At 38.8% G+C, this 13,297-nt stretch overlaps 2 protein-coding genes across 3 annotated transcripts in view; one reads left to right on the top strand and one right to left on the bottom strand.

Annotated features, from left to right (window-relative positions):
- Positions 1-8,853, bottom strand: part of LOC122207715 — a 167,244-nt gene extending 158,391 nt beyond the window's left edge. The window contains exons 1-2 of the mRNA XM_042917902.1: positions 7,401-8,853; positions 3,455-3,579 (exon numbers count right to left, since the gene is read on the bottom strand). The gene's annotated coding sequence lies outside the window, so the exon portion shown is untranslated. The remainder of the gene's footprint in view (positions 1-3,454; positions 3,580-7,400) is intronic.
- Positions 7,975-13,297, top strand: part of LOC122208711 (zinc finger protein 585A) — a 109,202-nt gene continuing 103,879 nt past the window's right edge. The window contains exons 1-2 of one of the 2 annotated variants that reach the window (XM_042920044.1): positions 7,975-8,040; positions 10,794-11,009. In XM_042920044.1, the coding sequence (XP_042775978.1) occupies positions 10,932-11,009 (78 nt within the window). In that variant the 5' untranslated portion in view covers positions 7,975-8,040; positions 10,794-10,931. Of the gene's footprint in view, positions 8,041-10,793; positions 11,010-13,297 lie in introns of those variants that run through there. The other variant, XM_042920043.1, reaches the window with a different exon arrangement.

Here is a 13,297-nt window from a genome sequence, read left to right as displayed (position 1 = left end):
TTAGTACCCAAAAGCCCCATGAACAAAATATCAGTATCATGCCAAGCCATATTGAAGCCTGAGGCTAAAAGAAAACATTAATACTGATTCTGTCTTTCTTTAAAATTTTGATATTTTGCACCCTACTCTCAATTTGACCCACAGGGACCATTAGCACTGAACGGACCACAAAATCCAACTTGACCTGTACAGCAGTCAAAATCTAGCTCTGGTGGTGAAGGCCTTGCCCAGTTTCAAGCATGCCAATAAGACCTGGAGAGTAGAAAATAGCAGCTTTTTAGCTGCATTGGTAAGACAAATGAATGAAGGCGATAGGAAATAAAACCCCCAATTACACAGAGACTTGTATTTTCATGGGCTTTCTGCTGCCAGATGTCAGGGTATCTCTCCTCCCAAGGTGAAAGAAAAGTTCCTGAACTTCCCACCATATATCTGTTAAGACAGAGGGACAATGCTTGTTTTCTTTGGATTTTGGAGAGCAGCATGGTTGGGTCTATTTACTCTGTGCTTCATAAGGCTATATGGTCTGAGTGGGACTCAGAGAAAGAGAAGGCTTTGCAGATGGTCCAGGCTGCAATACAAGCTCTTTGACCACTTGGTCCTTAATCAAGGATCCAATGGTGTTGAGAATGTCTGTAGCCAATCAGGATGCTGAAGGAGTTTGTGGAAATCCCAAGTAGGAGACACTATGGCAGAGGCCCCTAGGATTTTGGAGTAGATCCACACTCACTTGATTAAGAAATTATCATCCTTTTTTGTGAACTAGCTCTTGCCTTGCATTGGGTCCCTGGTAGAGACTACACACCTATTTATGGTACACAGACAACTGCAACCTGGGTCCATATTATAAGCAGAATGTCATCTGGTCTACCATGTTATTAACAACATTTCATCAAGTGGAGGGTTATAAATAGGAAAGGCCCAAGCAAGTCCTAAAATGTCTCATACCCCCAGTGTGTGTACTCTCATTGCTACTTCTGCCTCTCTCAGAGCTACAGATTCATGAAGAGTTCTGTATGACCAGTTGCAAAAAGTTGAGCCTGATCTCTAGATAATGGCACGATATGCTGACAACCACTAGAAATATACTGCTGGAGATTTGCAACCCCTCATAGGGAGTTTTATAGACTGACTGGGAAGGGAAATTCACCCAATGGCCAGAACTTGGAGAGCTAAATCTCATGTGTGTTCTACATTTAAAAAAGACAGCATGAGGTATCTACACTGATTCATATCCAGAGGTTAGTTTTGAGGATAAATGACTTGAAAAGAGCACACTTGGGAGTACTGATAGTGAGTGCATTTGGGAAGAAGTATGTGGAAGGACACTTTGGAATGTATCGAGAGAGTGAGAATATTTGTATCTCTTCTCTTTGTCTTACCTCTGTAGAAGTGTTTTGTGATTAAGAGGTGAGGATGACATGCTCTGTGGATATTAGCTTCATCCAGCCACCCCAATGCTTGCTCATTGGGTTCATGAACCATATAGTTATTCACAGTATTAACAATGTGGATTTACCCTTACTAAGGATTACCTCACTACTGTCAGTTTGCTATAGTATCCAACCATGAGCAACAGGATTATGTCATCACCATGTTGACCAGTCAGCTAGATTTCTTCCACTATGAAAGAGGTGATGATTTTTTTCTCCTTACTGGGGTAGATACTCCTTGGAAATTAAATTTGCTGCCATCTATGGATATTATGAATTCCTTATTCATGATCATGCTTCCCACATAACGTTACTTTGGACCAAAGAGCTTCTTTTATAGTGAAAAAAGTAAAGCAATGGGTTGATGCTCTTGAGATTTGCTGGGTTGATGCTCTTGAGATTTGCTGGTTTTATTCAGTGCCTCATCACCCACAAAGCTCAGACATTTTAGAGCTCTACTATTCTAAAACTGTTAAAAACTGAAAAAGAGTACCATCTAGAAGACTATACCTTGCAAAGGTGGGTATTGCCCTCACATCCAGTACATGGTCTCATCAGAACCAATATGTGGTATTTTTTTAGGGTCTGGGTACCCAAAATGGAGACTGGGATAGCACCTATTAGTATTAACACCTAATTATCTACTACTAAAATATTTGCTCCCTCCTATTTAAAAAATTACCATCTACGGGCTTTGCTGGTGAGGTCTTAATGTTCAAGGAGAAACTATTCCCTCATATTTATTCCATTGAATATGAAATTGAGAGTGCCACATAGCCATTTTGGTGTCCTCAAAATCACTGAGTAACATGATATAAAGAGGGTTCAGCATTTAATGATTAATTCTGATTTGCACAAGGAAATAAGGTTCCTGCTACCCAAAAGGCAGGTAACAGGTTTTCCAGGTAGTTTTAAAAGGTTATTGGCTCGGGGCGCCTGGGTGGCTCAGTCGGTTGAGCTTCTGACTTCGGCTCAGGTCATGATCTCACAGCCTGTAAATTCAAGCCCTGTGTTGGGCTCTGTGCTGACAGCTCAGAGCCTGGAACCTGCTTCAGATTCTGTGTCTCCCTCTCTCTCTGTCCCTTCCCTGCTCATGTTCTGTCTCTCTCTGTCTCAAAAAGAAATAAAAACATTAAAAAAAAAAAAAAAGGTTATTGGCTCTACCTATATTTTCTTTCATACTTTGTCTTCTACAGATTCATAATATATTAGAAATTTATTATTACCTGTCACCCATCCCCCTATTATTTTATAAGGGGCATATTATTTATATCTTAAAAAAATTTTTTTTATGTTTATTTATTTTGGAGAGAGAGAGAGGCAGAGTGTGAGCAGGGGAGGGGCAGAGAGAGAGAGGGAGACACAGAATCCGAAGTAGGTTCCAGGCTCTGAGCTGTCAGCACAGAGCCCGACATGGGGCTTGAACTCACGAACCGCGAGATCATGACCTGAACCAAAGTCAGACACTTAACTGACTGAACCACCCAGGCACACCATATCTTAACCAATTATTCCACAAGATAAGATTGTGACAGAACCAGGAAATGAATGAACATCACCTAGAAATTCCAAATGTGAAGTTAGATGTATTCACTAATGTTACCTGGGATTCACTCTTTTGGAGACTGCATATTTTGATTTGTACAAGTTACAGTTGCATTATTTGAGGGAGCATTTTTGTTTATTTGCTTGTTTATTTGGTTTATGTTTGGAGGGAGAGTACATACTGATGTTGGGCAACAAAGGGATGGACTGTAGTGGGCATTAGTCATGCCTTCTAGCTGCCTGGCACATTTTGCACACCCTATATTCACGGGGTTTGCTACATCATGAGACCCATCTCCTGAAGCTCCTAACCAGAAACTCCCCTCAAGGTAAGGTACCCTTGGCTCAGAGAAGAATGATGTGGAGAATAAAGACATACATAGAACTGATTCTGATGAGTGTCAAAAAGATGCACCAGAGGCCATAGTCCTAACTGCTATATCCCATATCTTTGTTAGCAAAACAAGCTGTGGTACCTGTGCACAGTGGAGGTAGAAGTAGCAGTAGGCAATCTGGGCTACTGCAGAATCTTCCCAACTGATCTTCTTGCTTTTTCCCTTGTCTTCTTCCCCTCAACTCATAAAAAGCAGCAAAAGGGATCCTGTTAAAAAGTTAATTAAATGATGTCACTCCTCTTTTCAAAATCCTCTATGGGTCTCATTCACAGTAAAAACTGATGTTTTTGGGGGTGCCTGGGTAGCTTAGTTGGTTAAGTGTCTGACTTCAGCTCAGGTCATGATCTCATAGTTCATGAGTTCAAACCCCATGTCAGGCTCTGTGCTAACAGGAGCAGCTAATCTGGAGCCTACTTCAGATTCTGTGTCTCCCTCTCTCTCTGCCCTCCCCTGCTTGGATGCTCACTCTCTCTTTCTCTCTCTCTCTCTCTGTCAAAAATAAATAAACATTAAAAAAAACCCTGATGTTCTTTTAAAAATTTATTTATTTATTTTTAAGACAGAGAGAGACAGAGCACGAGTGGGGATGGGGCAGAGAGAGAGGGAGACACAGAATCTGAAGCAGGCTCCAGGCTCTGAGCACAGAACCTGACGCAGGGTTAGAACTCACAAATTGTGAGATCATGACCTGAGCTGAAGTTGGACGCTTAACCAACTGAGCCACCCAGGTGCCCCCCAAAACTGACATTCTTAGAATGGTCTTCAAGGTCTGCAACCTGGCTCCCTCATCACCTCTTTGACCTCATCTCCTTATCATTTTTATCCTGGCTCACTCTACTCCCACTGCACTGGATTCTTTGATATTCCTAAAAGTCTTTGTATCTGTGGTTCGTTCTTTCTGGACACTCCCTAGACGCTCACATGATTCATATAATATTCATGTTTTATAATATTCATAGTATTGGCTACATAAGTTTCCTCTTCTATGAAATGCCTCTTTGTATCTTTTGCTGTATATGTATTGGGTTTGTTATGCTTTACTTTTTTTTAAGATTTTATTTTTAAGTAATCTCCACACCCAACGGGAGGCTCGAACGCACAACCCCAAGATCAATGTCGTATGCTCCACCGACTGAGCCAGTCAGGTGCCCCTTGTTACGCTTTACTAAATGATTTGGAGTTGTTCCTGCTACCAGTCTCCTATAGGCTTGTATTCTATCTGTCCCAGTTTATAACTTATCTTTTCATTCTCTTTACTGTCATTTGAGGAACAGAAGTACTGATTTTAAGATAGTCAAATTTATTACTCTCATATTTCTTTTGTGTTCTGTTTAAGAAATCTATTACCATAAGGTCTAAAAAATATTTGCTGATATTTTTTACTAACAGTTTTATTAAAATTATGTTTTGACATTTGAATCATTAATCCTTCTAGGGTTGATTTTTTCATATGGTGCCAAAACCATTTTCTTTATGGTTTTTGGCCTGACCAGCTTCCCTTCATATGGCAATTTCTTCCTCTATGCTTTTTTTAGAAAGCTTTGTATTTCAGTAAGGCTTTCAAAGTCATTACTCAAAATAACCATAGAATTCTGACTTTCAAATTCTTTCTCTATAGGAATGTCCCCCTTTCTTCCTAATGTTGTTTGTGTGTATCTTCTCTATTTTTTTTTTCATCTTTCTTAAAAATGACTTCACTCTTTTACAGACAACCAGCTCATGGTTTTATTATCTCTAGTAGGGTTTTTTTCCTATTTGTTTTATTAACATCTGCTTATCACATTGATTACTCCTTCCCAATTTCTTTGGGAGTATTTTTTTAAAGTTTATTTATTTATTTTAAGGGGGGGGGGAGAGCAAGCGTGTGAGCAGGGGAGGGGCAAAGAGGTAGAGAATCCCAAGCAGGCTCCGCACTGTTAGTGTGGAGCCCAGTGGGATCCAATCCCACGAACCACAAGATCATGATCTGAGCCTTCCTTCATCAAGAGTCAGAGGCTTAACTGAATGATCCACCCAGGTGCCCCTCTTTGGGAGTATTTAATAGGACTTTAGTAGAATGTGATGGAATTAAAGCTTAATTAATGTTTTCAGTCCTCCTGGCATCCTAATTTTAGGTTAGATTTTCTTCTGGATATCACTTTGGTCCATCCCTTAGATTTTTCATGTATATAGTACTATCATTTCCCTCTTCATTCTTTTTTTTTTTTTTTTTTTTTTTTTTAAATGTTTTTTATTTATTTTTGAGACAGAGAGAGACAGAGTATGAATGGGGGAGGGGCAGAGAGAGAGGGAGACACAGAATCGGAAGCAGGCTCCAGGCTCCGAGCCATCAGCCCAGAGCCCGACGCGGGGCTCGAACTCACGGACCGCGAGATCGTGACCTGAGCCGAAGTCGGACGCTTAACCAACTGAGCCACCCAGGCGCCCCTCCCTCTTCATTCTAAATAGTTCGCAACATCCCATATTATGTTGTCCTTAACCCAAGGGTTATTCAGATGTGTGTATTTTAATGTACATGCATTTGGAACATTTTACATATTCTGTTGTCTGTTGTTGGTTTCTATCTTCATTTTTATGTAGTCTGAGACACGGCATATGTGATATCAGTTTGGGGGCTTTACAATGTCTTTTATAGCCTACTTTTTGGAGAATTTTTATGATTGTTCCATGTATGTTTGAAAAAATGTAATTTTCTGGTTAAAAATAAAAATAAAACGTAGATACATATCAAACAAATTAGTTATGTTATCCCAATATAGTCTTATACCTACTTTTCTTCTATTTGATCTGTTTCTGAAAAATGTTAGTTATTGTGATTGTGAGTTCCTCAAAATTTCCCTGTTTTACCAGCTTTTGCTGTATATATTTCAGAGCTATATTGTTAGATAAATTTTATTAGTGTTGTATGCTCTTGGTAGCTGCATCTTATTAAAACATGGAACATCTCTGTTAATAGTGTTTGCTTTGAAATTTGTATAATCTAATACTATCAACACACCTGCTTTCTTCTTGATAATATGCCCTTGTAAATGATTCTTAAATTCATTTCCTTTTTAAATTTTTACTGTGAAATTTTCACACAAATACTAAAGAAATGAGAACATTATAATGAGCTTCATGTACCTGTCAGCTGCTTTCATCATTTACCAACATTCTGTTATTTTTGTTTTATCCTTTTACCCTCCTCAATGAAGTTTTTTAAGCTGACATTTTGCTAGTATTTCCACATAAATCACTAAAAGATTAAGTCTTCTTGTAAACATAATCATATTACCAACAAAATTAACAGTAACTTGGGCCTCTGGTAAAAATGTGCGTTCACTAATAGACTTCCACAGATTTTTCCTTAAACCAGTTTTGGGAGAAGAAAGACAAGCTGGTGAAAGCACAGTCCAACCCTGTAACTGGCCCAATTTTGAAGCTAAAGCCCAGAGAGGGGCATAAATAGCCTGAAGATACCCAGCATGCCCACATCAGAGCTTATCCCACCGCTGCGACTGCTAAAAGACTTTCAGTAGAACCTCCTACCACTGTCAGATAGAACGTCCTGGCAGAAGCCAGTATTTAGCTGGGTTTTAAAGAATGTTTAGGAATTCGCCAGATGAAAGGAATTGTGTCTCTACAACCTCCCAGTCATAAGCACCCCCGTGGACTTTAGGCTTCATTGACATAATAATGACGTTGTTCTTAGATTTTAATTTACAAATAAACAAAAATAGCAGTTTCCCTTAGGTGCTTTTTGTCACACGTTGACGGTATTAAAAACTATTATTATTTTTATAATTGTCGCTACTAATGGAAATTAATGAGGATTCAAGGCTCCATTTCCCTCCACCAGCCCTTTGGAAAGTGCCGTCTTGCCCTGGCGGCATCCCTCAGGAGAGAACTAGACCACACCGACTAGTACCTTATATCCCCGGAGGGGTTTCTCCCACAAAAGGCTAAACTACCCTGCCTGCAGCCGACTGCCCATTCTGACATCTATGTTGCCGGTGGTTTCGCCCAGAAACGGGGCTCCCACTCTGACCTCTCCACATTCTCCCCGAGGGTGTCTCCAAAATTCAGATTGTACTGTCGCGACTTCCCTCATCCGCCGATTTCTCCCAGGATTCAGCCGTAGCATATAAGACGTTTGTCCTTATAACTTGGTGATTTTTCCTCCCTTGCTCCCCTCATCCCCGGTGGTTTCTTCCAGCAGAAAATTAACTCTCAGCCGAGAGGTTTATCCCGGAAGGCAAATTAGCTTTTCTAAATATGACACAGAGCACCATACACCATAGCCAAGACCTCCCTCCTCCCAGAAGCCTACCTCGACCAGGGCCCCACCCCTGTATTCTACGTTGCAATCCCCGCCTCGCGCTAAGAAAACGCGCGGGAGGCCTATTCCTCCGCCGTACGGAATGGACACGCCTCAAAGATGGCGGCTCGCGCTCAGAAGCACCATTAGGCGAGGCCATGTTCTCGGCCCGACAGCGTCTCTTACGGAAACTACGCCATGTTGGCTATTGGCATATGCGGCTTCCAAGGTAACTCAGAGCATGCGCGATAGCGACTGTCCGTGAGAGGAGGTGCCGAAGGCCAAACCGGAAGCGGAAGCGGTCCTCGAATGCTTTTTCGCGGATGATGTCTGTATCTTCTCCGCAGTTTAATTCCGAGAGGTCTCTGAGGTGATTTGGTTGGTCGTGATTAGGGATTCTGGGGGTCCGTGACGGGTGTGTTGTCCGTGGAGTGAATGATGGTGGTTTCTGGGTCTGTGGCATCCGTTGCTGTGAGGGCAATGATAGGAGTCTCTTGGTTCAATGATAGGGATCTTGAGATGAGTGTGGGATTTGTCGGCTCAGTGATGGGAGTCTGTGGTCAGTGACTGATCTGTGGCGTCAGCTATGGGGCTCTGTGAGGGCTGTGATGAGCTCGCTTTCTAAGCATTAGTAAGCTGTGGTGTGTAGCATTTTATTGTTCAAATCTAAGTACTGTTTTTTTCTTCAGTTTTAGTTATTTTTTTCTTTCAGTCATGAGTTATTTAGAAGTGCATTCTCTATCTCAAATAATGTCTCTGGGTAATGCTCGAATTTAAAAATTGCTTTACGGTCTGGTTCATGGTCAGTTTTCATAAATGTCATTTCTATTACATCAAAGCAGTGTGTGTCCTCTATTGTGTTTCATATATAGTCTCACAGTTTATCTTGTTTGCTTAACTAATTACAGAGAAAGGTGAACTCGTGGAGGTGATATGTTCACTTGTCCTTTCTGCTGTCAGTTTCTGCTTTGTATATTTGAAACTACTATTAAGATCAGTTGTTTATTTTTAATAATAAATATGACTAATAACTAAAAAGATACAGTAACAATTCAAGCTGTCACCAATAATTTATAAAAGGGGTCATTTTCCCAATTTCCAGCAGTGGATTTTTTAAAATAAGTTTTTACTATTCTGAGGTGAAATTATATCTAATTGCTCTAATGCATTTTCCTATTAGTAAAATGGTATCTTTTTGGTTACTTACCATTTAAATTTCCTTTTCTGTGAATTTTCATATCCTCTGTTCAGTTTTTATTTTTCCGGGGCTTTTTTTTTTTTTCCCCCATATTGATTGCTAGATTTTTTTTTAAATTCAGAGATAATCTATTTTCACATTTTGAAAATATATATATATTTCTTCATTTTTATTTTTATTTACTTACATATCTTTTAAATTTTTATTTATTTTTGAGAAAAAGAGAGAGAGAGCATGAGCAGTGGAGGGGCAGAGAGAACAGGGACAGAGGATCCAAATCAGGCTTCATGCTGACAGCAGAGAGTCATGCAGGGCTCAAAGTCACCAATCCTGAGATCATGACCCGAGCCAAAGTCAGATGCTCAACCGACTGAGCTACCCAGGCGCCCCTTCATTTTTATTTTTAAAGTATGTTTTAACATGTAATTAGGAAATGCCATCTAACCAGAAATATCTGTTTTTTTTCTTTTACAGCATCTGGGTTTTCTCACATGTGTACTAAAAATTCCTCCCACCCCACCACAATGTTGATACAAACATATACTACTAAAATTTATTTCATTTTTTTAAATACAAATACTTAAAATGTTTAGTTCTGCTGGAATTCAGTCTAATATATAGTGTGTGATGGCAATCTGGTTTGTTTTTTTCTAGGTGGATGGTCAATTATATCAGTGCCACTTATACAATAAATGTTCTGTGCGCACTCAGTTGAATGCCATTTTTATTACATACATAAGTCAGTACTGTCTGAGCTATTGTTTTCTCTGTTTTGATTACGTTGTTTTTATATTTAAGTTTTAATATCTAATAGAGAATGGTAATTGCCAATATTTATTGTATGCCTCTTGCGTGCCAGGGAGATGCTGAATACTTTACAAGCATCATCTCATTTAATTTTTATAACCTTTTTTTTTTAATGTTTATTTATTTTGAGAGAGAAAGAAAGTGAGCAGAGGAGGGGCAGAGAGAGGGAGGGAGGGAGAGAGAGAATCCCAAGCAGGCTCCATGCTGTCAGTGCAGAGCCAGACACAGAGCCGATCTCATGAACCATGAGATCGTAACCTGAGCCGAAATCAAGAGTCGGACGCTTAACTGACTGAGCCACCCAGGTGCCCTTAATTTTATAACTCTTGAAATAGGTACTTTCATCCTCATTTTTGAAACTAAAATGGAAGTAACTTGTTCGTATTCTCATAGCTGAAAGTTAGCAGAGCTGCAGTTCAAATCTTAAGGAATATTACTCCGTATCTCATTGACCAGTACTCATCACAGGTTTTGTTAAACTTTACATTCTCCACAGCAGTGGTTCTCAGAGTGTGGTCTCTGGACCAGCAACATCAACATGACCTGGGGACTACTTCAAAATGCTAATTCTTGGGCCCTGCTATGGTCTGAATGTTTATGTCCCCCCAAAATTTATATGTTGAAATCCAGAAATACCGTATAAGGAGGTGAGATCTTTGGGGACTGATTAGGTCACGAAGGTGGACTACTCATAAATGGGATTAGTGCTCTTGTAAAATAGATCCCACACAGAAGGTGCTAGCTGTGAAGCTTTAGTGAGGTCTCTCACTGAAATGTAACCACACTGATGCCCTGATCTTGGACTTTCCAGCCTCCAGAACTGTGATCAATAAATCTCAGGTGTTTATAGGCTGCCCAGTCTGTGGTGTTTCATTATAGCAGTCTGACTGTACTAAGAAAGTTGCTACCCTAGGCCTATTGAATCAGAAACGGAGTGAGATGGAGGGTTTTTACTGTATCTTAACAAGCCCTCGAAGTGTTTTGAATCCACATTAAAGTTTGAGAGCCTCTGCTCTCTGTGTCTAGTTCAGGGAACTTCACCTTGGTGCCTTAGTGTTGGCAGGAAATGTTTATGTGATGAATATTGAGTATGTGACCATGTGGACATTGTCTTCTAGGTTTCTTGTTGTCTCTGGGGAGCCCCTGGGTTAGATCTTTCTCCAGACTCCAGCCTGCCTCCCCACAGCAGCTCTGCTTGGATTTACAGATGTCTACCAGGCTTTAGGTTCCTGAGAGAATAAAGTTTGAGACCTACCATGACGATGTCAGCTAATCAGACCTCTCCCCAAAAATCCCTGATCCTGGTTCCAGAGGAATATGACAGTTCACATGAGGTGAGAAGGAAGAATGTCGGGGGTAAGAATTCATCCTGGGAGTAGATACCTCTGATATGTCACCAGAGCCTCTGGGCAGTGGCAGATGGGCCACAGGAAGCAGCCACACTCTCTTACTACCCTGAAGCAAATCTTGGTCTTTCTGCCAAGAATAAGAAACACATGGGTATTGTCTCCACATCTAGAGACCAACTGTATGATAGTGGAGAGGTGAAATGTCAAAAACTGTCTTTTATTCTGTCCTCATGCTATATTGATCTTTTGGCTGAGGATAAACTTACTGATTAGAAATAATTTTTGTGCACGATGTTGAAACTATTTCTCTATTTCTTCTTAAACTGCTTCTCCCCACATAAATATTTCTCTATTCTCTTTCTGAAATTTAGATGTTGGTTCTCTGTTGATCATTTTTATGAGCTACTTCCAAAAACTTACTAATCCTGGCAGATAAAAAATATGAAACTTTGCTATAATATTGATTTTATTCTCTAACCAAGAGCATTAAATTAGAAATAAGAAGTAAAAGACTTTTGCACGGAATTGGGAATAGACTTAATATCACTGAACTATACATTTTAAAATGGTAAATTTTGTTATGTATATTTTACCACAATTTAAAAAAAGTAAAAGGCTAGCAAAAGAAACCCCTATATGTGAAAACTTTGAACATTTTTTTTCTACATAAATATTCTTTAAAGGGAAAACCATAAAGTGTCTTAGAAAATTCTTTGAGTTGAATTTCAGTTAAATAAAGAACTACATTTTAAAGTTGGTGGTGAAGCTAAACTACAGAGGAGCAAATCATAGATTTAAATGCCTTTTTAAGGAATCCTTGAAGTTTAGGGGGGAAAAGACGTAAGATATGAGTAATGCTTAAAACTGAAGAAGTTAAAAAAAGAACTCAATAAATATACAGTAACAATAAGGAGTAAAAAACAGTTAAGGGAAGAAATTAGTCACATGGAGAACAAAACTAATTGATGAAGATGTCTGATAGAAGCATAAGTGGCTTCTACACGCTGATAATCAAGAACAGAGAGTAAAGATACACTTAAAGAGTGTAACAAAACATCGGAGACAGTTACTGCTTCATCAAAGATTAAAACCACTGTAAAAAAAAAAAAAGATGAAAACAATTGTGAATGAAAATTATATAAAATCGTATAAACAACAGGAATATAGCTTTACAAAAACTAAATGTCAAAATTGGTGGATACAAATGGTTCAGAAGCCTTTCAAGAAATTAAAATGTTTATTGAACACACAGTTGAAAGTGGTGGTAAACTTCATGGGGATTTACATTTGACCCGTATGCCAAAGTTTGGGTAAAGATGGTATCTAAAAATATTTCCAGCCTTGTTTGTGGTATTTGTTTTATTTTGTTTACTACCTTAAACTTGATGCCCAAACTAATCAAGGACAGTAAAAAACAACAACTGGAAATTATGAACATAGATTCAGAAGTCAGATGTATTAATTAACTGAATTCAAGAATACATGAAAACAGTAGCCAAATAGGGCTTATCATAGGGACACATGTGAAGCCGACACTACTTTCTCATTTAGTAGTCAACTCCAAATCAAAGAAGTTTAGATAGTAAAATATTTAAAACAACAATAATAACAATACTGTATATCAAAATATATAGCAAAACAGCATTGAGAGATAATTTAGAAAAATAATTTGTGTCACGCAAATAAATGTAAAAATCTAGATGAAATGGATGATTTTCTAGAAACATAGTAAATTTCTCACCAAATCTTTAATTACTGTTTTCCACATTTTCACTTTTAGATATTAAGATTTTTATTTAAGTAATTCTATTTTTTTATTTTTTATTTTTTAAAATTTACATCCAAATTAGTTAGCATATAGTGCAACAATGATTTCAGGAGTAGATTCCTTAATGCCCCTTACCCATTTAGCCCATCCCCCCTCCCACAACCTCTCCAGCAACCCTCAGTTTGTTCTCCATGAGTCTCTTCTGTTTTGTCCCCCTCCCTGTTTTTATGTTATTTTAGTTTCCCTAAGTAATTCTATTTTTAATAAAATTAGGATTGCAGCTTTGGAGAGATTTATTTGCACTGATTTTATTCTGCTTCTTGGAATGTTAAGTTTTGTGTAAAGTGCGTACGTGTGTGTGGGCAGATTTTATGTTCAATATTTCTGAATGTTACATAGGCACCTGAAAAGACTGTCTCAGGATACAGAATTTGCGGTCTTATCAATAAGCTATCTTATGTAGTTATGAAGTTTTACAAATGTGGTTTATTTATTTTTTCCTTTA

Source organism: Panthera leo, chromosome E2, assembly GCF_018350215.1.
Source record: "Panthera leo isolate Ple1 chromosome E2, P.leo_Ple1_pat1.1, whole genome shotgun sequence".
Classification (NCBI taxonomy): Eukaryota; Metazoa; Chordata; class Mammalia; order Carnivora; family Felidae; genus Panthera; species Panthera leo.
Note: the sequence above shows the minus strand (reverse complement) of the source record. Positions and strands in the feature narration are given on the sequence as shown.